This window comes from Paracoccidioides brasiliensis (assembly GCF_000150735.1).
Source record: "Paracoccidioides brasiliensis Pb18 unplaced genomic scaffold supercont2.4, whole genome shotgun sequence".
Taxonomy (NCBI): domain Eukaryota; kingdom Fungi; phylum Ascomycota; class Eurotiomycetes; order Onygenales; family Ajellomycetaceae; genus Paracoccidioides; species Paracoccidioides brasiliensis.
The window spans coordinates 226582-252878 of record NW_011371361.1 but is presented as its reverse complement, the minus strand read 5'-3'; the positions used below and the strand labels follow the sequence as shown (position 1 = coordinate 252878).

General features: G+C 45.6%; 10 protein-coding genes across 10 annotated transcripts; 6 read left to right on the top strand and 4 right to left on the bottom strand.

The window, feature by feature from the left end:
* Positions 1–507: 507 nt before the first annotated feature.
* PADG_03580 (uncharacterized protein) lies at positions 508–1840 on the top strand (the record flags this gene model as incomplete). Its single annotated transcript, XM_010761211.1, has 3 exons — positions 508–598; positions 655–1034; positions 1091–1840. 3 exons carry the CDS (start codon positions 508–510, stop codon positions 1838–1840), a joined length of 1221 nt encoding a protein of 406 aa, XP_010759513.1.
* A 1909-nt stretch (positions 1841–3749) lies between these two features.
* PADG_11624 (uncharacterized protein) lies at positions 3750–4068 on the bottom strand (the record flags this gene model as incomplete). The annotated part of the gene is made up of 2 exons (XM_010761558.1): positions 3750–3908; positions 3994–4068. The coding sequence occupies 2 exons, from the start codon at positions 4066–4068 to the stop codon at positions 3750–3752; spliced, it is 234 nt and encodes a 77-aa protein (XP_010759860.1).
* Positions 4069–4221: 153 nt separating this feature from the next.
* On the top strand, positions 4222–4475 carry PADG_11623 (uncharacterized protein; the record flags this gene model as incomplete). The annotated part of the gene is made up of 2 exons (XM_010761557.1): positions 4222–4333; positions 4396–4475. 2 exons carry the CDS (start codon positions 4222–4224, stop codon positions 4473–4475), a joined length of 192 nt encoding a protein of 63 aa, XP_010759859.1.
* A 562-nt stretch (positions 4476–5037) lies between these two features.
* Positions 5038–5464, top strand: PADG_11622 (uncharacterized protein; the record flags this gene model as incomplete). The annotated part of the gene is made up of 2 exons (XM_010761556.1): positions 5038–5122; positions 5220–5464. The coding sequence occupies 2 exons, from the start codon at positions 5038–5040 to the stop codon at positions 5462–5464; spliced, it is 330 nt and encodes a 109-aa protein (XP_010759858.1).
* Positions 5465–9917: 4453 nt separating this feature from the next.
* Positions 9918–10502, bottom strand: PADG_03579 (uncharacterized protein; the record flags this gene model as incomplete). The annotated part of the gene is made up of 1 exon (XM_010760799.1): positions 9918–10502. One exon carries the CDS (start codon positions 10500–10502, stop codon positions 9918–9920), a length of 585 nt encoding a protein of 194 aa, XP_010759101.1.
* A 468-nt stretch (positions 10503–10970) lies between these two features.
* PADG_03578 (uncharacterized protein) lies at positions 10971–11302 on the top strand (the record flags this gene model as incomplete). The annotated part of the gene is made up of 2 exons (XM_010760798.1): positions 10971–11063; positions 11132–11302. The coding sequence occupies 2 exons, from the start codon at positions 10971–10973 to the stop codon at positions 11300–11302; spliced, it is 264 nt and encodes an 87-aa protein (XP_010759100.1).
* Positions 11303–15626: 4324 nt separating this feature from the next.
* Positions 15627–15974, top strand: PADG_11621 (uncharacterized protein; the record flags this gene model as incomplete). Its single annotated transcript, XM_010761555.1, has 1 exon — positions 15627–15974. One exon carries the CDS (start codon positions 15627–15629, stop codon positions 15972–15974), a length of 348 nt encoding a protein of 115 aa, XP_010759857.1.
* A 1459-nt stretch (positions 15975–17433) lies between these two features.
* Positions 17434–22444, bottom strand: PADG_03575 (uncharacterized protein; the record flags this gene model as incomplete). The annotated part of the gene is made up of 5 exons (XM_010760797.1): positions 17434–18128; positions 18189–18839; positions 18895–21822; positions 21890–22172; positions 22403–22444. 5 exons carry the CDS (start codon positions 22442–22444, stop codon positions 17434–17436), a joined length of 4599 nt encoding a protein of 1532 aa, XP_010759099.1.
* A 280-nt stretch (positions 22445–22724) lies between these two features.
* Positions 22725–25275, top strand: PADG_03574 (ribosome biosynthesis protein ENP2; the record flags this gene model as incomplete). Its single annotated transcript, XM_010761210.1, has 2 exons — positions 22725–23271; positions 23345–25275. The coding sequence occupies 2 exons, from the start codon at positions 22725–22727 to the stop codon at positions 25273–25275; spliced, it is 2478 nt and encodes an 825-aa protein (XP_010759512.1).
* Positions 25276–25349: 74 nt separating this feature from the next.
* On the bottom strand, positions 25350–25682 carry PADG_03573 (uncharacterized protein; the record flags this gene model as incomplete). The annotated part of the gene is made up of 1 exon (XM_010760796.1): positions 25350–25682. The coding sequence occupies one exon, from the start codon at positions 25680–25682 to the stop codon at positions 25350–25352; it is 333 nt and encodes a 110-aa protein (XP_010759098.1).
* Between the last annotated feature and the right edge of the window lie 615 nt (positions 25683–26297).

The following is a 26297-nucleotide window of genomic DNA, read 5'->3' as shown; positions in this document are numbered from 1 at the left end:
ATATATTTGAAATCGGGCTTGATAATTTACCTGCGGAAAGATCTATTAGCAACAAACCGTCGCTATGACCAAATGCCAATTTACCAGCGCAAGTAATAACAGTCAGATTCTCACGCCAACGGATGGGCAGTGCTAACTAGGCAGTGGTTTGGATATTAAATTGCTCTAGTTTCGTTTATATATAGCATCCCTGGCATCTTCCTACGCTTAACTAACTATTCCCCCTTAATATATACACCGCCTTGACCCCAGTAACTTGGATCCACATGAATCTAGAACTTCGAGGCTAGGTTTCGCTTTGATAACTCCTAAGCCAGTGCTCAAGTGTACCTCGGTCACTTTTCCTTTCGGCTCAATGGTGTCTCAAGCCAGACTATAGTTATTTAATGCTGGGTGAGCTGCAATGAGGGAGCATGATCTAGTACTGTATGCAGGCAGAGTCTTCCCATTTCCATCTTGATTGTCGCCCTTGTCTTCCATCCAGTGTTGATTTCTATCGAGCTGAAAATGTCTTTTGAATCATACCTCCAGGCTGCCACCGCGGAAGGCCCTAATCGCACTCTCCCAGGCGTTGTCGTCGTAGCAGCAAACAAGAGTGGTAAGTTTCCTTCCGGACCATATGTCTCCAAACTATTCTGATGTTATCACCCATAGGAATCACCTACAAGAATGCATTTGGAACCCAGTCTATTGATCCTAACTCTCCTCTCGTCAACAAGCCCTTCGCGGCTGACACTGCATTGTGGATTGCCTCTTGTACAAAACTACTCACTGCAATTAGCATCCTACAGTGTGTAGAGAAGGGACTTCTTGATCTTGATGCCGACCTCTCTGATATTCTTCCGGAGTTCAAAACACTTAAGATTTTGACGGGATTCGAGGGTGAAACACCAGTCTACAAGAAGCTGGAACGTAAAATCACCCTCAGGGCCCTTCTTAGCCACAGCAGTGGGTTCGGATATGCTGGATTTGATCCGAAGCTGGAGAAGGAAGTTCTCTCGCGAGGCGTTAAAGTTGAAATGACGGGCGACTTGGTATGCACTCTTGCCGTTATTCAAACACACAAGCTATGCTCTAAGCGCTTTTATAGATGGAACATATCTCTCTCCCACTTCTTTTCGAACCGTGCACGTCATGGTCTTATGGAGTCGGGATTGACTGGGCTGGCCTTGCTCTGGAACGGGTCACGAAACAACCTCTCTCCGCTTACATGGACGCAAACATCATCAATCCACTTGGCATGACACGCACGTCATTCAAACTCTTATCACGACCAGATATTCTTGCAGCTCGATCAGATATGACTTTGCGTCTCCCTGACGGCTCTCTTACCCCAAGCCCGACTCATGTCTTTCCCGACGATTCCAAGGACGACTACGGCGGAGCCGGCTTATATTCTTGTGCCGAAGATTACATCAAAGTTCTAATTGACCTCCTGCAGGACGACTCAAAGTTGCTCTCCGCGGCAAGCAAAGAAGAGCTATTCAAACAGCAGCTTTCTGCCGAGTCTAAGACGGCGCTGAATTTTCTGCTGTATGGAGATTACGAAGAGAACAAAAGTGGAGAAATCGGCGAAAAGTTCCTTGGTGGGTTGCCAGCAGGAACGGAGGTGGGATATTCGGTCGGAGGATTGCTTGTGGAGGCGGTTAATGGTGCGGGCCCAAATCGGAGGAGCAAGGGCGCACTGTCGTGGAGTGGATTGCCAAATTTGCATTGGATGATCGATAGGGAAAAGGGGGTTGCGCTGTTTTATGCTAACCAGCTGATTCCTCCCGGAGACCTGAAAGCATCTGAGGCGTTCGCTACCTTTGAGGAGGCTATTTATCAGGGTAAACTTTGAGTAGAGCGCGGAGCATCTAGGAGAATTCTATTTACGAAGTTCCACGTTAGCAGAAGCATCACATATTCCTTCAGTGGGTAGCGTCCATGATGTGAAGAATTCCCTCTGCGTTATTTTTATTTTTTATTTTATTTTATTAAATAAATAAATAAGTAAGCCACCTACCCAAATAACGCGTTCCCAGAGAAGGGTGCCTGAAGGACTTTATTTCCTCGGCTCCAAACCATTATTGATTCAAACTTTTCTCCCACTCAATTCTTCCCGTGGTCACTTGTTCTAGCAGCAACAGCACAGAAGCTCCAGGTGCCGGTGGGGGTGCGAGAGGGAAGGAGAAAGCATCACTGTGTGATCATTCATATGGTGTTACCATATGCTCCATTGACTGCTGAGGCCAAAACAAAGACGTCTGGAAACCGGAGTGCAAGGTGTTGCCGGATAACGGGGTAAGAGTATAGTGGTTGTTCAGATGCGTCAGTTACAGCCTCTCATAGCTATCGTTTTCACTGGCTGAATCACTAGCATTCTTACATGCTAGCAAGGTGGTCAGATAATCGTCCATAAGACCCATGCTGGTCGTGAATCTCAAACCTTACCATTTTGGCGCGGCATAAGAGGAACTTTGACCTAGACGAATAATGTTGCTAAATTGCCGGGTTGGGGTAACCAACCAACACCCCCATATTTCGGCTTTGTAACTGGTTCGCGGAATCCACCACGAAACTAAACAGCAGATGGGCGATCTCCTGCAAGTGACTTGACGCTTGCATCGGTCCATCCCTAGTTGGTATCACTCCATCTTTGCGCAAGAATCACGTCAGCGGTAAAACTAGGCTTTGAAACATCCTAGTTTCTTCCTATGTCCATATACTGTGTAGCTGGTTCCTCTCATCGGCGCGCTCCTCAATTGTAATTTGGCCCAAGTTACCTGCTTCGTATGGCATTTCAGGCGGTCTCTTTGGATCCACCAAATTACTTTCACGACCACTAATCCAAGTGTCAAGGTTCCACCAGGGCCAACGTTGTCAGATACTGTCTGCCTATAGTCCAGATGGCATCCTCCTTTCTCGTGTCTTTAGGGGTTTTTCAACTGATGCTGCTTCGAAAAGTTTCATTGGGCAGCCCCTCCAGCATTGAAGGCAGCATCCAGAACCAAAAGCCGTCCTAGTTATGGACAACGCACCATTCCACCACTCAGCCAGGATAAAGCAGATGGGCTTTGAAGCAGGAGTGAAACTGCTATATTTACCACCCTACTCCCCTGATTTGAACCCAATTCAGGGATTCTTCGCTGAACTGAAGGCGTACATTAAGAAGACCTGGTAATTATATGAGGAGGACCCTATACAGAGTTTCTGCACTTTCCTTCAACGGTGCTTTGATGTCGTCGGCGCAAAAAAGGAGAGTGCTGACGGCCACTTTCGAAATGTTGGCATATCAATTGAGAAAGTTTTATCATTGTGCACTATTCCTTCACGTTTCTGGAATTCAACCGTGTAAGCTTCCCTGCTATCAGAGAGCCGCCGCTCTAGCTTTTGCAACCCATCAATCACAGTAGAGAGCTCACATTCTTCTAGTCATTCGTGTTGACAGGTCCTGAGAACTCGGGCTTGCGTAAGGAAAATGGCTCAAATAAACCACAGATAATATACTTAATATGCTCCATCCGTTGGGATAAAATTCTTCATAATAACGCTCATGAGAGTAGCCTGAGTGACAAACAGAAAATAAGCAAAATCACCATATATTCATATCATCTCTGGGTATTCACCCCGGTCTCGTACCAATCAGCAAAGTCTAGGAAAACATTAGCAAAATCAACTCACGCATTTCGTTGCCTCCCTGTAGTAAAATTTTGCTACTTCTTTCCTCTCACGGCGAGTTCCTTTGCCGGCTCGGGAGGACTGAGAATCTATTTCAGAACGTCAAAGGCTACCTCCTTGTCATAGTGGTTCTCGCCGAGGCTGTCCATGGCCCTCAGCGTTAAAGTGAGCGTTGGGTATTTTTCGGATGGGCTGCAGGTCACTTGGACTATGCGAACTTTCCCGCAGATGAATGTCACAACTGTGGCCTTGGGGGTGCTGTTGTCAGCATTCCCACAATCCCGTGGATACGAATAATGGGAAGAAAGTGAAAAGGAGAGAAGGTAAACATACAGTCAGGAAATCCTCCTTATATATCAGCTTCAGCATATACCAGTCTTCCTCAGGAAGCCACACCATCTCATTCATCTGACGGTATAAGGTTGAAGGGACTGCCAGTAGTTCACTTTTCAGAAGATAATCCCTGCAATTTCATTCTTCTTCTTCTTATTATTATTATTATTATTATTATTCGTTGGATACACTTGAGTAATCCCGAATTATGCTGCCCCAGTGGTTGTGATGAAGGTGAAAAATCTGGACCCCCTTAATGCGGGAGCGGAAATTGGTTATGATGCCGACGTCCAGCCTGCCGAAAAGGGGACGATAAAACCTGATAAAACGTTAAGAGGAGGTAAGCAAAAATGAAGAAGGGAGCATCAAAGGTATATCATCTTACCTATTCTTGAGCCTTAGTAAAGGGAAATTCGTCTAGAACCTTGGTGGGCGCAGTCTTCCTGAAGCCAGAGAAACCCCAGTCGATTAGGAGGCGTTGAGCTTTCTCCGGCGCAGTAACTCTCTCGAACTTGTGGATGGCATTTGGGAGGTCTGGAAAGATTGAGAAAGCCACCTCTTCTCCAGTGGTATCCCTACAACGCACCTTAAGGTCCTCTGTTTTTTGCATCCACTCAAAGGGGAATGTGTCTGACGAGCAGGAGAGGTTCAAACAATAAAGGGTTCAGCATGAGCCGGCCAACGTCCCCCGGGTTCTCGAATCGAATCCTTCCTGATTGCATGATACACTATCAATTGGAAAATGTGTGCTGTTTTGATGGTCTGATGGGTAGTTGTTGTGTGTTGATGATGTGTTGTTGATGTGGATGAAGGCGGAAAACAAGCAGGCACCCGGCACGTCACTCGATGCCAATGGGAAGAATTGAATTGCGGCCCTTTACACTGCCTGCTGTCTGTCGCCCTCATCTTCTTCCTCTGATCCTGTATCAACATTGTCCCTTGTTCCGTCGCTCTTTGCCTATCTCCGCTGTCTTGTTAAGATATAGGTTATCAGCTCATATAACTTAAGGTAAAACTTAGCACCCTACCAAGTTTAGCACGGACATGGCCGCTTCCTCGTTTGAAGGTCGCCCAGAGTATGGAAAAAATTCCGACCAAACAAAAAAGAATGGCATGAAGCAATACAGAAGTATGGCCTTCAACAGCATTCTCTCGAACAACTAAGCATGCTCCCTGATGAACTTTGGGCCTAAGTACATGCTTCTGATGTCGGGAGTGCCGCACAGGGAGTTTCTCCGCTCCAAAAGAAGCATCCTTTAACTACCATCCGAAGTATTTGGCTCGAAAAGAACAGGCCCAAGGACGCCTCGACATATATTTTGCCAACCTTGAGTATATCTTCAACAAAGACCATTCATACGATGCCACAAAACTTATGAACAGACACACATCCTTGGGACTTGACAAGCTTAAGAACTTGGATCGCATGATATGCGCTCCCAAGGAATCCCCACAAGTGCACCCCTTCTGAATATTTGGCACACTTGCAGATAGGCTAGGGCCCTTCTAGATGCTGGTTGATGGTGGAAAACCAACTCCTGGATAGATCAATTCAGGCCTCGGTCCAGGAACGTCCATTGGACGGGGCTTCCCGAAAGAACGGGATTTTATGACGCTACGGGGCCCTCAGCACATGTAGATCCTACAAGTCCAACCCGCAGGGTATTTTCTCAGCGGAGCTTGGCATAAAGAATACCGAGAGATGACAGATGCCGGACGGATATCAGCCGACAGCCTGTCATCGTCCTTGTACTCCTCCTGCTGCACATTCAGTGCCAGGACCAGCAGAGGAGGAGCCACCTCATCGAACACCAACCGAGACTCTTGTTGCGGATTTTATGGTTACTCTTCTCGGGGGTTTAGCGAGCCTTATGCAGGCTTTTAACCCCAGGCCCCTCTGCATCAGAAGTCCTTTTAGACGATCTATACATTTGGCCCCTGTCCGTAACACTTCTCAGCAACAAGACGGCGTTCAGTTCTGATCTTGTGTTGACGGGAGCATCCCATTCGCCCTATCTCTGGCTGGGATGCCACGGGAAGCCGCCATGTTCGAAGCAAAACGTGTTGCGAGTAGGGATAGCGGGGGCAGGATCCTGTTTTCCTCCCAGCAGTGAATGGAGCATGTCGACGTTATGAAGATGACCCGACAGCGATACCAACCCCCTTACTTTTGCAAGTTCCTCTATATATGGCCACGGAAGCTCTTACTGGAAGTCTGAATTCTTTTCCTATCTTTGCTTTGATTTCTATCACTAACTTACTTTCAGTCAGCTGACGTACTCTTTGAGTTCTGAAAAAGGGGAGGTTTTATGTCTTGACTTTGTAAATAACTTCCAGCAAAAGATCTTTCAATTCTTCTTAACTATATGATGAGCAGCTGAGAAACACAATTCTGAGAAACTTTCATTGATAGAGGTACATGGAGCTATTCAAGCTAGTTAAGAAATAACTAACGGAGGACTTGTCATTGATCATTGCCTCGGGATTTCAAGGGGAATCATGCCTGCTTACATGCTGTTGTATTGACCCCGTGCACCAATCCAATGAGTCATATCAAACCATCCCCATGCACATCCAGATGCAGAATACGTTATCCATACCGAGCTAGAGCATGCGGGGGCGCATCCCACCAATGCGCCATAAATACCAGGGATGTTACCAGCCCATGATAGATAGACGATTATCACTTCCGTTAGGGGATACGATTGGCTTACAGCTCGGGGAAAGAAAATTGGATACTAAATCTGTTGTCCCTAAACCTCAGTGCATCCGGTACAATCCATCAAAAAGAGCTGTTGTATTCATTGCCTTGTGTTTCTGCCGTCACTGCCAATCAGCTAACGCAAATGAGACAGACCTTGATGCCGGGGATGCTATAGAGCACCATGTTGGATCGACGATCCATTTTAAGGATTCAATTGGTAGACCAGTAGGGGGTTTGTCCTGAACCAGGTACAGCTAGAACAAATGATCCTGAAGAGCTGTGATCTTGCTCAAGATTAAGAAGTCGAGGAAAATAATTCCGCAGCTTGCATTTGTGCATAGCGACTGCTCATATCTAGTGCAGGGCAATGTTAGTCAGAAGGCCAGCAGCGTTGAGTTCGGCCTATAAGTTAGATGTACGGTGCATAACTAACCACACTCTTTGCAATGATGGGTTTTATGATGGCTGGGGAGAGACAGAACTGCACATGCAACCCAAGCTGAACCAATAACTACCAAACATTGTTGCCTGCCAATAATTATGTCCTTGTGTATGCTCCGCATGACATGAAAATTTACAACTGAAGAGAGTCTTACCCAGAAACGATGCATAGATGATCACATAGTAAAAGCACCCACACTGAACGTGTTCAAGAGCCACTCCATGGCGTGGGGAGACATCTTAAATAACTCCACTGAACTCTCTACTGCGCACTAGGTCAGTAATGGACAGGACATCACTTCTGGCCCAATGCGACGCGAACGGGACGGGACGGGACGGGGTCTGACCTGAGTAGCCGGCTGTACCAGGCTCAAATTTTGATCAAGAGCTTCCAAATAGTTACATAGGTGCATCCATTCCACTCTGTGACTGACGCTATGCAAATCTGGTGGCTTCAGGCAGAACCCTGGAGCTATGAGATGAGGGCACGAATGAAGTTTGAAAAGAAAGGGCTGGAAGCTGCCAAAGGTAAGAAATCTTTATTTAACGACGGGCCTCACGGGCGTTCCCTTCTAGTGATTTAGCCGAACCTTTTGGATCACTTAGACCCAAGATGTTGGGAGACACTGAATCCATCATCATAACCCACACTGATAACCAAAACAGCATTCTCATTAAACTTCTCTAGCAAATACAGGGACAAGTAGTTCGTAACAGATAGCCTCCCCTTTCTTCTGCTCCTTTTTCCATAGCTCACTCCTCTCCATGCCAGTCCAAAATGGTTGAGGAAGTTTATCAATAGTACGATGTCTCATAGAAGAGAAGGGCAAGCACCAGTTATCACCAAACAAAGTTGGATTTCCTTCCTGATAATACGAGTCTTAACTCCGCATCCTATAATGCAATTTTACATATCTAAAACTTGAGATTCCAACCGCGGACGCTTTGACAATGGGTCACCAGGTTCAGCAAGGCTGTGATATGTTTGTCTTGAGTATTGCCCCTCACTAGGATACAAAGCATTTGTTGAGCTTTGGTAATGCCTTGCATAGTAAAGGTGCTAAATTAGAATGACAGATATGTTTCTGAGAATGATTTGTGCGCTCACCTGCTAAAGGTTCACATCCCGGATTTCCAGGTCGCTCTGTAAGCGGGAGACTGTTCAGTGCCATCAACTGCAGGGAGATACTTCTGCTCTCGTCGGCGGAGGAAATTGCGGAAGAGCCTAAGCTCTCTCCTTCAATTCATGATAGATCCTGGCAAAAGGGTGCTGGAAACTTCAGAACGAGATTGACGAGGGGGTTTCGATGCCCACAACTAGTTACTTAAGTTGGCCGTTAAATGGCCCAGGTGGAATTTTAGGCAGACCAGAAATGGTATACAACAGAGAACAAAGAGTGAATAGTAGCAGATATAAATCTCTCTGATTTTCAGTTCCACAATCTGACAACTGGAAAAAAGATATCGCATTAAGCAGCACTAGTGCAACACTTCTTTGAAATAGAATTGAATAAATGTTCTTCTTGTCTTAAGCTCTGAGCTTATATTAAGAGGAAAATCTGAAAAGCTACTTCTCAATTTCAGTTATATTAATTATTGCAAAGAAATACTCTCTTCTGCAGTTAAATACTTTGAAGAACTGTCTTCTGGCTTGATATTTCTAGAGCTTAACTATACTTTCTCTTAATCAGCTTTTGCAGTTAACTATCGCTATTAATTGCATAGTTTGATCAATTATGAATCTCAACTTGATTGCTTTCTTATGCTTTCTTGCTCTTTGCTCAATTCCTTTTAAAGCATAAGAGACAGATGAGTCTGAGCTGTTCAAGAGCTCTTTGAATAAATAACAAAGATAAATGAACAGTATATTCTGCTTGACTTTCCCTGAGATATAATTAAGATATTTACTTAAAATTAGCCTATGATTTGCTTATACTTATTAATGATTGCAATAGCTGAGCATGAAAATATTAAAACATAGTGTGAGTATGCTATTAACAATACCCATTATCAACTGTATTATATCTGATACAATATAGTATCAACTTGTTTTTAATCTCTGCATTGCATCACAGGCATTCTAATACTAATTAAAAATGTCACAGAGCAGAGTCTTAATTAACAGTTGTTATGAAGTGATTTCGTGTTTATTTGCCCTCTCCCAACTTCCCCCTCCGATTTAGCAATGGAGTGTGAAATGAAACTCGCTCCAAAATTCAAATATTGACAAAAATGTAAAGCCGGTAAAAAGAGCGCTAGTACCAGTGCAGATGGAGAAGTGAGAAAAAAAGAAAAATATGAAAATTAAGAATGAAGGGATAGCTGATGAGTTCAGGGAGAGTATCATGTGTATTCCCTTTTCATTACATCCTCCCTATCGAGGATTTTCTCTTTCGAGCCCTCCTTCGCCTCACCCATTCACCAGCTCCCTAGATGCCAATTCCTATTCAGTATTTCATGATTTTGGAACCGTTGAGGGGGCCTTGTTGTGCGTATCCGGGGGGTCGCTGGAAAATCTATATGCCTGTTTTGCCGGTTGTTTTCGCAGAGTTGGTGGGTGTTGCATATCGCAATTCATCGGACAAACTTCCTCCGTTTGTTTGGACGTCTACTTCTGTCGAGAGACCGAGATCAATCATCTATGAATTTTTCGCGAAGACAGTGCTAATGTATTCAGTGGCTAACGGTTTAGTTCTTAAGGGTTCCCCTTGCAACGCATGGGGGGTGCGTTGGATTATTCGATTCTCGCAAAATAAAAATATTCAAGAATGATTGCTATTCAACGCAGGTAGTTGTTTGGAACGCGAACCCTCTGGCTAGAGGCAGGGGAGGTTCGTCGGCTCAAGTCGTCACCGAATAGCGACCCACGTCGATAGATGTATAGCCCATTTCGCGAAAGGCTGAGGCTGCTATGGGGGATAACAGCAGATGGCATGGTCTGTCGCTGAAGTATGCGTGGCTGATTCAGGGTGGTTTCGATGGCTGGTTTCGGGTGATGAACTACTATAGGGACAGTCCGTCGCCGGGTTGGGAGCATAAGGCCACTTTCCAGGGCCTTGAGCAAATCATGCACTACATGGCAGTCCTTTGGAATCAAGACCTGGCTATATCGACCCTGTTCGCGATCAACTAGCGAATATGCTTTCCCACATTTCTGGTAAACATATTGCAATATGTTTGTCGCATAGTGGTTCCCACGGCTGCAAAGTGGTCTCCCATTGCAGAAGGCTTCGTATGGGCGACTGCATACAATGCAGCGAAGAGCGTGTTGCGAATATTTATCCATAACATATTTCTCGTCATCTCGCGGCTGTCGCGAGAAACCAGATCGCTCTATGTAGGGTTCGCGAATGATAGAAGGCATCGTGTAGAGTCGGTGAAGAGTCGGGTAATCGTATGAAGGTGTAAAAGATTTAAGACCACAGCTCGTTATATAACGAGGGGAGTGATAGTAAGCTGTCGTAGGGCGGCGATAAGAAGACACCGTGTATAGCACCCTGGCAGGAAGTTGATGTGGGAGAAAACACAAATTGAAAGAGAAAGTTGTTGAAGATAAGATGGAAGAGGCAGTGAAGGGAAAATTATCAGGCTTATATGTGTTTTATGGAAGAGGTGCTTTGGATTTATATGGCTGATTGGAGGAGGGGAATGGAGGGGAATGATGATCTATATAAGTTTTTCTCCCACCTGAACAACCAACACGCACTGACCAGGTCAACACTGGCGATAAGCATCGCAGATTTTAGTCCGAGCAACAAGGGCGCGGGGACTGATCAAAAAACTAAAAAAAAAAAAAATAATAATAAAAAAAAGAAGAAAAAGAAAAAAAGAAATGGAAATGGGAAAAGATTCAAGTGCAGCGCTAATGATCCAGGGGGGTGTGGATGCCTTTAAAACAGTCGGATACCCAATCTGGTGCCATACAGTAAATAACACCCAAAACTTGCACCAAAATTTATTTTGTGTGGTAATATACCTGAAACATACTGTTAGAATACATCACCAGGCAACACCGCCGCAGAAGAGCTTGAGCAGAAGGACGGCGCCATTCCAAGCCAAGCAAATTCCAAGGTCCACAGGTCTGCAGAAGGGACCGCTTTTGGTTTAGAGAGATGCGGCGCAGGAACTCCCGTGGCTGATGGCCCGCTGGCGGAACTAATATGAGGTCGTGCCTGTAGTGCACGGGAAGAGAACATCAGTTCGGACACTTGATTCGCAAGTCAGCAGCAGTTTGTTGATTCGCCAGTCGTTTGAAAACAAAGGATAGGTTATCAGCTCAATATTTCGGTAATCCACACATCTCGTCATGGTATGTATGCGTATACCCAGGCAACAACCTCCCTCGTCAAAAGTATTAGCTGCATAAAATCAAATCTGGTGAAGTCAGTTGTGAGGATTTGAGAAGGAGCATGATACGGTTCCCGGTTTGCCAGACTCCCAAGTGATAGCATGGGACTTGTCATCTGAACAGCCAGCTCACATTGTCCAATGAGAGCACCGGAAGAGTAAAAGGTAGGGGGGGAAAGCAATGACTCAACGGGGTTCACCCACACTGCCCGCTGCCACCACGGGGACTCAAACACCACCCCACCGTAGTGTAGTGTGCAGGAGAAAATCCAACTTAACGATGTTCGGCCCGCAAGAACATGAGCGTGGAAGTAAAGGGCGCATTGATCGCACACTAACACTACGGGCCAACAGTCTCAGCCACAGCAGTGTTTCTCCACAAGCTTGGTGAGCTAGCGTGAGGCTCAATTCGATCCTGGGGACAGGGGTTGGACAGGATCACGCACCGCCTCAGTTCGTATTCATTTTGGAAGCAAATGCCACACTCAAGGCACACCATTTTCTTGATTTGGTCATGTTCTCGCGAGCGGTCCTGAGAAGGCATAACGCGGATGGCATCCTTAGCACCCCCACGCTGCTTGTCTATGTATCTGGTCTTATCAGAAAGATGGCGCCGCGGAGGCTCCAAGATTACAAGGCCAGTGCGCCATGTCCCAGCAGCGGACGAGTGAAAATGACGTCATGTCAACAATGGCAAGGAATAGGAGCATATCTGCATTTGCGAATCTATCTCAACATGGGCATCCACCATCATTGACAACACGGGACATGCTCGAAATTCGGTTGTTCGTGGGGGCACTGTCGCGTTGACATCACACTTCTGGCGGAAAGATGGAGGTAAAACTCCTTGACAGGCTTGTGTTAGGGCGCAAAAAGGAGCAGGGGCGGATATTGATGTCATGCCCTGAACCCTGACCAGCGGAGTTCAAACGGAGGAAAACGCCTTATGCAAAGAGTGAGAGTGGGCCCTTGGCAGATCTATATCGGTCCAATCCGTGGCTGGGCTTTTGATTTTGGCGCAGCAACCACCTATTACTGTATTGGAGTAAGCAATGCGGGATAAAATGCTATTTTCTAACGGGTAACTTGACGATCCATGCAAGCCCATTGAACAACCATAAGAATATGAACAGTTGCATGTTTCTTTTTTGTAAGGTAAGTTGGTTCGCGCCCTGTCGGAACAATACCACATCAGGCAGTGATATCAGAGGGAACACGGAGCATGAAATGAATTGTCAAAAGAAATAACTATTTTCACTTTCGCTTAGGTGTATTACTGCGTAAATACAAGCGCCTGTGCCTTTGATAGTTGGCATTGTTCTGTGACGTATTGCTGTATTGATGCTGTAAACACCAAATGCTGTAACTAACTAATAAACTAAACCGTCGACTCGGCCGCGCTAATCCCGAACAGCTCAACGTCTCATCAACCGCGGACGTCAGGTCTTCACTCCACACAACAGTTGACTGCCAGCAGCAGCTCACGACATCTTCATCCCAAGGTCTCAATTCATGCATTGCGCCACCGAATTGACCGTTACTCCCCATGGTGCTGCATATGCAACACCAGGTAATGGACACGCTGTAGATCGACGCTCGAAAGGTTTTGGCAGCCGCCCTCTTCGGGTGTCTCTCCAAACCACACCGTCCCTTTTTTGGTATCTCAGGTTACAACTCCGTGGATGTTCATCGCGTCCTAGAACGATGATTCCATTGTTTCCATTTTATTCGTTCGTTTCAGGTTTCTTTCGCAATAGATGTCGCGGTACTACATGCCCGCCCTTTGGATGTGCCCAAGATTGCACACTGCCCCTGTTTTTCTGTCATCCAAGCTCCAAGTCTCTTATCAACCCTATCCGGCTGTCTTTCTTTCTTTGAGGCTGTGCTGAGTGAGATCTTGCGCATTGCTCAATTTTGTTTTGATTATTTCTATCATATACCAAATTGACATTGACTGTCTTGGGGGCTAGCTGGATACTGACTTTCGTCTCTTTTCCCTGTTTTTTTAGCCCCCCCTACCCCTCGTCTTTCCTTAGGTACCAAATCATCTGCAATTCCTTCGGGCTTTGTTACCGACAGTGGATTCTTAGTCCACTGCTATCCACTTTCATGGTCGTGTCATTACTCATGAAAATGTTATGCCTTGGTGGCGCGAACGTATGCGGTAGGGGAGGCAGCTCTTCTTGACTTCAGTCTGCGACGAGAGGAGACAGGAAAGATGTCACCCGATTGCTGAGAATTGCCAATTCACTACTGCTTTGACAGGGGAAACTCATAGTCCAAAATTACGGGCTATCTGAGGGGTTTCGCTAGCCCGTCTATCGTTCACAACCATACACCCCCAATTACTGTGGATTTCGTTTACTTAGGCAACATTTTTCTCCTTGATGCTGCCTGGTGACGGTAGCATAGTCAGCTGAGTTTGGTTTCCCGAGTGTGCCTTGCTAGGTCCATCCTTCCCTGAGGACTAATGTTCCCCGCAGACGTTTTTTACCTATACTGGCGGAACTCACAACATCTGACATACCACTCACTCAATGCCAGTCTGCCTTTCATCCAGGCGGACGATAATAGCATGGATCCGGCTCCGTCAGATCCTGCCGTCTTTTGTTTCTTGTTTTTATCACTGCCTAAGCTTCATGAAACTTCATTTTGTGGAGAGCAGCTGAATTTTATCCGATAATCCGCAGAGCGGTTTTCTCCCGATGATGGTATTATGTATATTCCTGGCAGTCATTACCTTCTTTGGTAAAATGCTGCAACGCGTGATCCCAACCCTTTGGTGGCAAGAATACTCTCTTCACCTTCGCTAAGCTCCAATCCAAGAGAAATGGACTCGAGGATCTCCCTAGTCATCTCGTCGTCAGGAACTGTTACCTTGATTCCTTAGCGAGCAGCCATGAGGCTACTTTTTTGAGTGGTCCTCTACACCCCAGGTTTGCTATTGTTGCAGGGGCATCCCTTACTCTCCTCAGAATGTATACTCTTTGCCACACCTATGTTGTGGTGTTGTTATCTTGAGTGCCAGCTTGTGAAATCCTCTATCTAAATTGGGTTTCTCGAGGAGCACCATGATGAAGAGGAATCAATGATTGCGATGGACAAAATAACGTCTAACGATGACTTATCCGGCTTAAACATACTCATCGCCATTACTGACACCTCTTACATATTTTGGTTAACTAACTCTGTTTCTATCTTTTAACGGACCCTTGGTTTCTGCTTATCTAAGTTGTCCTTGGCCGAACCACTTGACCAAACCACCCTTCAAATCTTATCAGCTAGTACTGTTAGTACTATCGGCGCAATCATTTGAGTTCTCCAACCAAGAATGGCTAAGCCTGACTGTGCCTTGTATGTACAAATCCGACTGCTCCTGTGATAACCTCCATTGTTGATATTTCGTGAGCTAAAACTCTGCGAACATTACGTCTAGTTGGATTATATACTGATACATTCGCCGAACGGCTCTAATGGAAGCATGGCATACTACCATTTGAGCATGCCTAACAGCGTTCTCATCCTTGATTCCAGCGCAATATTGCCTTGCAGTGACCTGCTCTGCACCCAATCATGCCTGGCGAAGCAGCCACCCACAGTGAACATTTGTACTACAAACTCTTTCTCTTTTTTTTTTCTTTTCTTTTTTTTCAATATCCAAAACCTGTGGTCCAAGGATAGCTGATGGACGGATAGTAATCAGCCTAAAATGACAGTAGATCCAGTTACGCTTGAGTCCATGCAAGATTAATTCCACATGGATCACAATCCTCCGCTGTTTGGACATCAATCGACACAGTCACTACTCACCCTATCAAGCATCGATTTGGAAAATCAAACACGCGGGGAGGTTTTTATCTACCCATGATAGATGCGAACATGCGCATTTCCTTCGAGGATAGAGTGGAGCCCTAATTAGGAAATCGGAGGGCCCCATTACACATTTGCAACACCAATATAGATCAATTTTTGTATTCCGAGGGGATATCTACCTGCTCCGTACGCAGTAGGTAGGTGGGTATCGCTTGCCGCAGAACGTCACATGACATGCAACAATCACCGGCCGTTGTGACAGGACAACGCATATGAAGCACCCATCACCATTTTGTTTTGAAAAATACATCAAGACTACCTTACTGGGATGTTCCTTTCAAAATTGCGCAGAGTTAAACCAAATTCCCAGGCGCCCCAGATGTTGAGAGAGGGGCAAACGATTCAACAGACAAAACCACCACTGATTCTCAGGGGACCTCTTGGATTCGAGCTGCGAGTGATAGACATAAACTCTGATGGAACGGGTGTTGCAACAATTGCCAATATACACGTAAATACTGGTGCTGTTGAAGTGCCTAACATTCATCCTGAACGTCTGAGTCGTGCCCGTACCTACGATATTATCACCGACGACAATGTATGGGAATCATTTAATGACCGTTTTACACAATGCACTGATGTTCAGGAAAACTCTATTTTGGGACCAAACGATTAATTTTTGATGCCATCCAAAATTAAGGGACCTGGCTGTTGTCAGCCAGGGAAACATCACACTTCCGTACATTTCTCCGGGGTTTCACCTCCCGAGATCCCTCTATGGTACTACCATCTCTTATGCCACTTCAGACTTTCTCGAGGTGGAGATAGCCAGCCGGTCGTGGAAAGTAAGAAGGATGAGGAGATGCATTTTTATTCATCTCAGTGCTGAAAAGCTGATAGGTAGCTAACTAGTTTTGAAACTTGAAAGATTTCAGCCCACTTTTCATTGTCTAGTAATTACAATAACTAGTTAGTACTTCATCAACAACAAGAGAGAACTCTACACCAGCGAGTATAGATATAACAAAAAGTTCTCAGCGATCCAAATTTACTTCTGAGACCTGCAGATGGGTCAAAAGACTGCTCTACCACATTATTCCTGTTAGACAACTTTAGAATTCGACTTCCGGCTTTAACTTCTGCTTTAGAACGACAGCACTTGGCTATTATGTCGTGCCAGTTACTATACATTAAATTTCAAGGACTTGTTACGATGCATTCAGAATCCAGCCAGGTAGAATCCAGCCGGGTGCAGAGTGTGGAGTCAGCGATGCCACGGAGACAGTAGAATACCTAACTAATGAGGAGCATGGAAATTAGTTTTTTGTAATATGAGCCCAAGGTCAAGCAAGTATGCCTAGGTGTTTTCACAAGCGTCGCTTCAAATCAGCGAGAGCCAACAGGCTCGCAACAGTGACTCTTGAAAAATGCCAACGAATATGTGATCATCACATAGATATTCTCGGCGCCCTCAACATAGCAAGCATGACATATCTTCTGAAACTTGCTACGATCTTCCTTCCTCTTGCTTTGGCTTCAAGCGTCCTTTCAATGCAAACTAGATTTAAGGATCTATGTGCCATGCTTTTACGATTTCGTCGTGGTATTCTGTCTCCTTGGCACGTCTCACTTGGGTTAGTTATAGTTAACTTACTTCATCATTTGTCTTCTGATCGTGGTTTCTGGGTATCTGCAGTCCGTGGCATCTCTACAGGCGTTGGATGAATTGGTAGATTTTTTCCATCAAGACAATATTATATTCTGGGATTTTTCTGGCTCATTATTGGCTTTGCTTATTTGTAGAATATGACTATGAGGAATACATTCGAAGATGAAAGGACAAGGAAGTTAAAACCATCACTGTTGATCATGCTGGTGACTTGTCCCCAAGATCCTAGAATTGAAAAACAGGTATAAAACTTAAAAAAAGAAAAAGAAACGGATATCTAAAGATGATGCAATTCTACAACGGAAAAAGAAAGACATTTAACGTGAAGAGAGTACAACGGTAAATGACATCACTTGAAAAATTGGATGAATTCTGCCAGGAAATTTAAACCGGGGAATACAAAGATGCAATGCAGTTGAAATATGATCCGGAGAACGTATCCCATTAGAAAGAACCGAATTTTAAATCATAAAGTATAACATAGCACCTCCTGTCCCTTGATTGCGGTCATGATATGCCAAGGTAATGAATAATTTCCTCGCACGTGAATGATACCCCGTGTCCGCGCTAGGGTTGCGAGTTCTCTATACATGCGAAGGATATCCTTTAGTAGATGGTCTGTTGGTCGTCGCGAATTTGTATATATGAGATTCACACTCATTACCGCTAGTCCATCCGTGTCACTGGTCCCTGACCGCCGGAAGAGGTATCCACTCGCAAGAGCGGGTTGGTATTTCGTGAGGGAATATGAGTTGTTGAGTCTGTGAGAGAGAGTCACACCCCATGTTTCGTCTGACTTGTCAATGAGAATTGTATCTTGGTCGGAGTCGAGAGATGCTTGGGACACTTGCTGTGTTAGCTGTTGTTGCTGCTGATGGCTGTGAGTAGAGTCGGTGAACATGGGGGTATTTGCGGTGGTGTGAGTCGCTGGAGGAGTACCCGCAGCACCTGATGGATCAGGCGATGGAACAGGTCGAGGAGTAGACCCCGGAGTGGTCGTTGCCGGAACAGTTTGTGTGGGCTGTTGGCTTAAGGCGCTAAGCTGGAGTGGAGGAGTCGGCAGTTTGAGTGACAAGCCAGGTTTTATATTGACACAGAGGATACCTAGTTCGACTTTAACGGATTTATCACGGTTATACTGATCCAGCAGAGATTTCCACACTAGAAAATGTTAAGTTAGAGGGGGAGGACGTAGTGAATTGGTAGAAAGTGGATTCTTACTATCGACCTCATCTGCGCCAATTGGTTCATCTTTTACGACCATCAACCGCCAATATGACGACGATATATCCATAATATCCTTTGACGTTTCCCAAATTTGTGTTCTGATCTCTGAAATGGATCTGGACACAGGTGAATCCCGCTCCCGGAGACAATATGAAAGAGTAGTTTGGTATCGTCCGCTGCTGTCTGTCCATGCGGCTGTGACCCAACGTTGGTCAACGCTTTGTGAATAAGCCACATGGAGGCATTTTCCTTCTTCCAACGGTGCTACTGGTTCTGAAGATAATCTAAATGGCACCACTTTCGGAATTGGATCTGCAAGCACCAGAGGGGGAGCACACCCCATCCAGTCCGAAGATCTATCCTTTGGTGGGCAACGGGAGTAAACTTCAAGCGCTAAACGGAGATAGTCAATCTGTGGTGGCACAATTAGAGTGTCGGGGGATGCGATAAACTCCAAAGGAATTATTTGAAGTACAAGCTCATTGAGATGTCGAGTGTGTTGCCTATCAACGTCACCAACGTATTTGTGGAACAGGCGTATGAAGGCTGAGCAGATATCCACGATAGCTGCTTCGTATACGAAAGGGTTTATGATGTAAATCACCACGTTTTCATCACTTGCCGACAGATTCGACAACGCACTTCCTATACAATTATCAGATAACGTGAGAGTTTTCCGAGGACATTCTAGAGTTCCTACCTAAATTTTCGCATGAAATATTCAGTGCATGCATCAGCGAAGCGTAATCCTGGTCGCTTGCAGCATTGAGTGTCCATGGGATCAACCCGTTGGATTGGCTTGGTCGGGAATGAGTCCCAAAGTTTCCACTCGAATATATCAGGCCCAATCTCTCCATGAATGAATCCGCTGCTTCTGTGATATTAGGCGGGTAAATACAAAAGGGAAGGACATTCTTTTTCCCCTGGAGCGGTTCCAGTCCAAATGTCTCCCAAAAACCAATAGCAGCCGGTAGAACCTCCAAGAAACCGTTTCCACGATGGATTTTCACATGAGGTGGACATATTTTGCATATAGACCCGCTAATATTTGATTTGATAGAAGGTGCATCTTTCCGTGTGTTAGGGCCATCCTCTATCGTTGCGAAGGTTCTCAAATCCAGCTTAGACATGTGGCCTATGGCATCGCTGTTGTCGAATAAACTATCGGACAGTACGCAATCCCAGTCTGTGCCTTCCAGCTTGTATAAATCATCACGAATATGGCACAAGCTAGACTGAGTAACTTGATCGACAACCAGCTGCGCTGCTTGGGGTAGATCTTCTCTTCGGGAAAACGCTGGAAACACGACGTTTTCCTTTCTTGAAAAGTACCCTGTTAATGGCCAATCAACAGCCTCGGAAAGCAAAATCCCTAATAAGGCAAGTTGTTGATCATTTAGCTGCACTTTTGCAGTACCAGGAGCCAATGTACGTCGTTCTAACGGTGACAGCGAGGTATTTCCCTCACCCTCAGAATCCCGCTTCCTCTTCAAGCTTACTGGATTATTCGGCCGCAAGCTTGCTTTCGATCCGTGGTCAGTGATGCTGCCGTTGTCGCTTGAGCAAGAAGAGGACGCCGATGGGGACTGTACTTTTGTTTCTAGAGCATTATCAGAGACTAGAGGACTGGGAGATGTTATGGTAATGGAGAGCTTAGGATTATTTTCCCGTTCTTTGTCTGGAAACCCAATCGTGGGGATATCGGATGGATAACCACCCATTTTAAAGGTTGTATGTCCTCTACCAGGACCAAACCAGAACCTCCCATCCAGTTTGTACTTTTTGTCCGAAGATCCCAACTTCAGTTGAAATATAACTGGCTTATATTGATTTTGTTCTGGGTGGGACTTGTGAGTTTTTGAGTTTACCAATCCCAATTCAGAATGCGCAAATCCATTTGAGGATAAGATTTCCTTTATCTGAATTGGACTGAGAGGTGGGCTTATCGGTCGCCTGCTTGAGCCATCCATTGGAGCAGCCTGACCAAGCTCAGTTGCCTGCGATCTCTGGCTCTCGCTTGTTGTTGTATTCGGGGAGCTGATTGAAGGGTTTCGGATACGAGAATCACTATCATCAATAGCAGAGAGACGATTTTGAACAGAATGTGAGGGCCCAGCTCCCGCTTTCGTCATATAGGTATGGGGTACAGCGGAGGTAGATTCGTTAGCCTGTAGTATTTCTGGCGTTTCGGTTTGCATTTCAAGGTTGCCGGTCAAACCAGCAAAATCGGGTTCGTCGAAAAAGTTAAAATCAGCTTCCGTGATGCCTTTCGTATCAAAATTAGTACCATCGATATCACCAAAAAATTCTTCATCAGCTGCAGTGTCGTAAAGGCCCGACCCAACGCCAAGCTCAGAAGATGTCGCGTCTAACCCAGCAGGCAAGAAATCTGGATTTCGGTGAAGATATGTGGTGGACCCGCCATGTTCATTATAAATTGATTCACCTTGGGAAGGTGGGTAATTCAGAGCTTCGATGGTAGATGCTCCAAGTCCTTCTACAACCATCCCCGCCTCTAAATTGTGAGTGAGCGCTCCACCTGGGGGTGTGGGATATACAGCACTCGCAAGCTGTGCGTCGGGTATGTTAACTGTTCTCGCTAAGCTTTCCGGGATGCCAGAGCTGTCGACGTCCAAAGGAGATAGTTCCGCATAATTAAGGTGTTTTTCGTCAACTTCACTTGGATTGTCGGTTTTTTGTTCATCCAGCAGCTGAACTTCTGGGAAGGATTCGTTTAACCATCTTTCCGCAAATTGCAACGGGCTCTCGGCTTGGCTCGAGAAGAATTCAGTGGGATTAATAGGTGCCGTTTTGTTGGATCGCGATCTAGTAAAACATAGATTTGAAGGCCATAATATTTGGATAAAAGGAGATACTTTCCTTCGATTCCCAGTAAACCTCGAAAATGTGTCATATAGAGGACGATCTGAGACATTCACTTCAACTTCAACCCAGAGCACTGTTTGTGGATCTTTGAGGTTCAAGCCAAGTTTTCTGAGCCATTCTATCACAGTTCTTTTCCATTCCTGTTTCATGGCATCTAATTTCCCAATTGAACGTTCAAAGTCATTAGGCAACGCTCCAATATTCTCTGGAGAAACAATATTTGAGTGGTTCGACTGATATCCGTCAATGGAGATGAGCCTGCACAATATTCCGGAAGGGGCTAACCACAAATCATTATTGAGATAGGCAGTTATATCAGATTCAGAATCAAGATGCAACTGCTCAATCCCAGGCTGAGGAAGAGTACTCAAAGAGACAATCAGTTTACCCTTGGCTGTCATGTTGATATCAAGGGTAGATAGGAAGGATGTGAAGTTCCGAGTACAGGGTGCATGGGTGCTACTTCTCGGATATCCGTTCTCATCAAGGGAACTATAGAGAGTTCGAGTTCCAAGTGGAATCACCTTTTGCTGCTGCGTAAAATGGAGGGTGAGTGCCCTGGATGTGGCAGAAATAAATGCCTCGAAAAAAGCGGAATAGGTTGCATAGGCTTGGAACTTTGAAAGTTCACCGGAAATGGGCATTGACTTGTCCTGAAGTGCCTCGTTAAAAATACTGGACTCAGGATCAGAGAGCAGTCGATGTTTTATCTCTGCAGCAGAGTTCGAACCAGAAACAGAATCTAATTCGGATATTAGCGTATACAAAGAGGGAAAAAAATAAAATAAGGAGCTATAGGAAAAGTATACTTTGGAATGTTACGCTTCCTGCTACAATAATATCGTTCCCAGCCCCTTTGTTACTGTACACTGGCCCCAACGCGTCAAAATTGGGGTTGGCAGAGAATATCCACAAGTCAGAGCCGTTAGCTAACGGAGAAACAAGACAGCGCAAGTTTCGCAACAGAATTATGGAATTCCTAAGCTCATTGGAACTTCTAAGAACCGGGTTTTCCCGGAGGTTGAGCTGAGATGTGGGTGGTCCAGCGGCCACCCTGGAGTAGATTCTCCAGAAAATGTTGCAGAAGCCATCCTGCCCACACTGATTAGAAAGAAGCCAAAAAAGAAGTAAAAAAGAGAAAGAAGAAGAGAAAGCGATAGTGATATAATAACAATAACAATAAAAATAAAAATAAGAAAAGAAAAGAAAAGAATATAAGGGTGGGGGGAAAGGGAAAAAGAAAAGAAAAGAACAAGAAAAAAGAAAATAAAAGAAAAAGAACAAGAACAAGACACGACAGCAATCTATCAAGTAAAACTTACGATAGAACGGAAATTTGTAAGCGCTCCTGCTGGGAAATCCATAATAGATCGACGTTCACAGCGCGTCAGGTTGATGATAGTTAGGTATATAATGGTATCCGTGGAATAAGCCCACAGGGTCAAGATGCATATCGAAGAGGTGATAACGACATATGAACTAAACCTAGGGACGAGATATTCTGCTTCGTAGGGGCAAACAACAATCTATACAAATTCCGCAAACGCCGTAGGATCTCGTAAGTGATGGACGCCAAGCCACAGAACAGGCGATGGGAGATGCGGTCTTTGAAGAGAGCGGGGTGTAGATATTGATACCCCGGAGATGGCAAAGCTATACGAAAGAGATAGCGACCTTGGACATGATCCATCTCTTCCATCAAGCTACGATCACCATCCCAGCTCCGAGTTTGATATCGAACAAAAAGAATTCTTGGATCTTGAGGACTTGGGGCAGATCCACGTCTGGCGCCAAATCGGGCTAGTACAGTCACGTGACAATTGTGCAATTGGCAAGTTTGTTTCCCAACCAAACTTTGACTTCATTTTTTTCTTTGGTTGGGTTGGGGGAAGACGTCGCAATTTTGTTGAAGCTGGAGAGGGCTCCACGGAACATCTTCACGGGAGACACAGAATTATTGGAGGCGTCGAAGCTATGAAGCTGTCAAATTCCGCCAATGTCCCTGTGTACACAATATCCGGTTCCTCAACCGCACGGCCACTTCCAGAATGGCTTGCTAGAAGGCGGAAACGGAGTCTCAAAAAGGACCCAGAGTACGCGAACAGAGTTGAGCTGCTCCAGGACTTCGAGTTCGAGGAAGCAAGCCAATGTATCCGTGTCAGTGAGGATGGGCAATGGGTCATGAGCACCGGTAGGTTTGACCCTATTTTATTATACTTGGGCAATACATCATGTAGCTGATTCAAAACAAAAAAAAATCAAAGGCACCTACAAACCTCAGATTCATACCCATTACCTTCCGCATCTGTCTCTTTCTTTCTCTCGCCACACCGATTCATTGAATACAACATTCCTGCTACTATCGTCAGATTACTCGAAATCGTTGCATCTGCAGTCTGATCGATCACTTGAGTTTCATACCCCTTCAGGTTGCCATTACACCACACGATTGCCGAGATATGGTCGTGATTTGATATACGACAGACAGTCCACCGAGGCTCTTATTCCATCTGTCGGTGTGAATCAAGATGGCGTGGGTGAAGTATATAGATTGAACTTGGAACAAGGACGTTACATGAAAGCATATGAAGTTGAGGTTGGTGGAGATGATTTTACTTCGATGGGTGGTGGCGCGCTTCAAGGCGGCATCAACACCGGAAGCGTGAATACTGCTGCCATTGCTGAGGAGAGCCATAATCTTCTCGCATTTGGCACGTCTATTGGAACAGTGGAGTTGTGGGACCCCAGGGCTAGAGCAAGGGCTGGCATCTTGCTCCCACCTTCCGATACTCAACTTGAAGATACTAAATCACAAATCACCGCTCTAGAATTCCATCGATCTGGACTAACGCTTGCTACTGGATCTTCGCAAGGCCTTATACACCTGTTTGACCTCCGATCTCCTGCTCCGCTCTTGAAAAAGGATCAAGGATACGGATACCCTATTCATACAATAAACTTCCTCACTCCAACGATCACAACACGGGATCAGACGACAGAGCCCAAAATTCTCTCCTCAGACAAAAGGATTATTAAGATCTGGGACGCGCGGGATGGAAAACCTTGGACGTCCGTGGAACCCGCAGTTGACATCAACAGCGTAGCCTGGTGCAAAGATAGTGGCATGATTTTGACTGCTAACGAAGGGCGACAGCAACATGCATTTTTCATCCCCCAACTTGGACCTGCTCCGAAATGGTGTGCCTTCCTGGATAATATTGTGGAAGAAATGGCTGAGGACCCCAACGATCCCCAGGCATTCGCTGGCCAAGCCGGGTCGGTCTACGACAATTTTAAATTTTTGACAGTTCCACAATTGCGAAGCCTGAATCTGGATCACTTGATCGGCAGAACCACACTCTTGAGACCCTATATGCATGGATACTTTGTTGCGCAAAGACTATATGAAGAGGCCCGATTAATTTCTAATCCATTTGTTTGGGAAGAGGAGAGAGCTAAGAGAGTGAAGCAGAAGATTGACCAAGAACGAGAAAGCCGGATCCGGGGCAAGGAGATTACGGTGAAGGTCAATAAGAAACTTGCGAAGAAAATTATTGAAAAAGAAGACAGGAATGAGCGACGACGAGCTCAGCGTGTTTTGGAGCGCGGGGAAGACAATAAAACGGCCGACGTTGGCAAGGCCGAAACTGCCCCAAGTCGCCTGGATACTCTACTCAATGATTCTCGATTCTCCAAGCTGTTCGAGGACGAAGACTTCGCTGTGGATGAAACATCAAAGGAGTTCCGGGACTTGAATCCAAGTACCGCGCCTGCCACTACGACAAGGCCAGAGCGAGGCTTAACTGCAGTCGAAAAAGAGGCTATCGACGAATTGCCCGGATCTAGTTCTGAGGAAGAGTCCTCCAGCGAAGATGAAGAACCTGTCAAAGCTAAGGCCTCTGGCCGAATATCTACAACCTCCTACAAAAAGAATAAACGCCCCCCACCACGAATGCAGATATCATCGTCATCTAAGACTGCTCAGGTCCGTGATAGGTCGTTTGAATCAAGAGTTCATAAATCACGGACGAGAGAACGTCCATCGAAAAGTGGCGCAGTCGGAGAGAAAACGGTTACATTTGTGCCACAACCCAAGTCTCGTTCCAAACCTGCATTTGTGCCTGAAAACAACGGAACCTCAAAAGCGCCCAAGGACCGCAGAAGTGCATCAGGGAACACATTCCGGAAAATGTAACTGGAATTATAAAATGGGGGCATATTTTGTATGCTTTCCATAAGGATATTCTATAACATATATCACCAATAGATTCAAATTTTCACTTTGGGCGGCAAAATAGTCCTACGTTGATGAACGTAGCTGATGCTCTGGAACTTCCGAGCAGCTTCGCCCCATAATTCCTGTCGTAGTATGGAATACACTCCCATCTTCGCCTTAGGTGCCCATTTTCGCGCGACTTCGATCGCTACATTCAGCATGTCTTCAGGTTCTGCTATTTGGTCAACAACCCCATCTTTCAGTGCCTCTTTGCTGGTCCATTTATGTGCTTCAAGCAGCATTCTTCGAGCAATGTCAGGGCGAAGTTTTAGACGCGACAGGTATCCAATCCCGGGGAAGTGAATGCCAATATTAACGGGCGGCATCGAAAAAAACCCGCGACGAGAGTTCATGATTCGATAATCGTGGGCAAGAGCAAGTACACATGCTCCACCGAATGTGTGGCCATTCAACAATGCGATTGTCGGATACGGGTAGTCCAGAATTGTATGTATGAGCTAGAATTGAATACTCGGTTAGAAGGAGGAGGGGGGGGGGGGGGGGGGGGGGGGGGGGCCCCCCCTTTTTTGTTCTTTATCGGGGGGCCCGGGGGAAAATAAACCGGAAAAAACCCCCCCTTTTTTGAAAAAACTCCCCGTTTTGTTTAAAAAAAACCCTGCCCCATTTGAAAAAAATTTCCCCGGGGCAACCTCAAAAAAAATGTTTTTCTTGTCTTTTCCTTTCCCCTTTTTGAAAAAAAAAATTGGGGGATTTTCAAAATTTTCTCTTCTTCCCCTTTTTTTCACGGGGAGACCCCCCCGGCCCCCTGTTTTTTCTCTCGGGGGGGGTCTAATCACCCGCCTAAAATCCGGCTAGGGGGGAAAATTTTCTGTGTGAAAAGGGGGGTGTAATGGTTTCTTCCGGGGCGCCTTCTATAAACATACCCATATAATTTTTGGGGGCCCCCCCGGTTTTATCACTCTTTTCCCCCCCCTATGTGA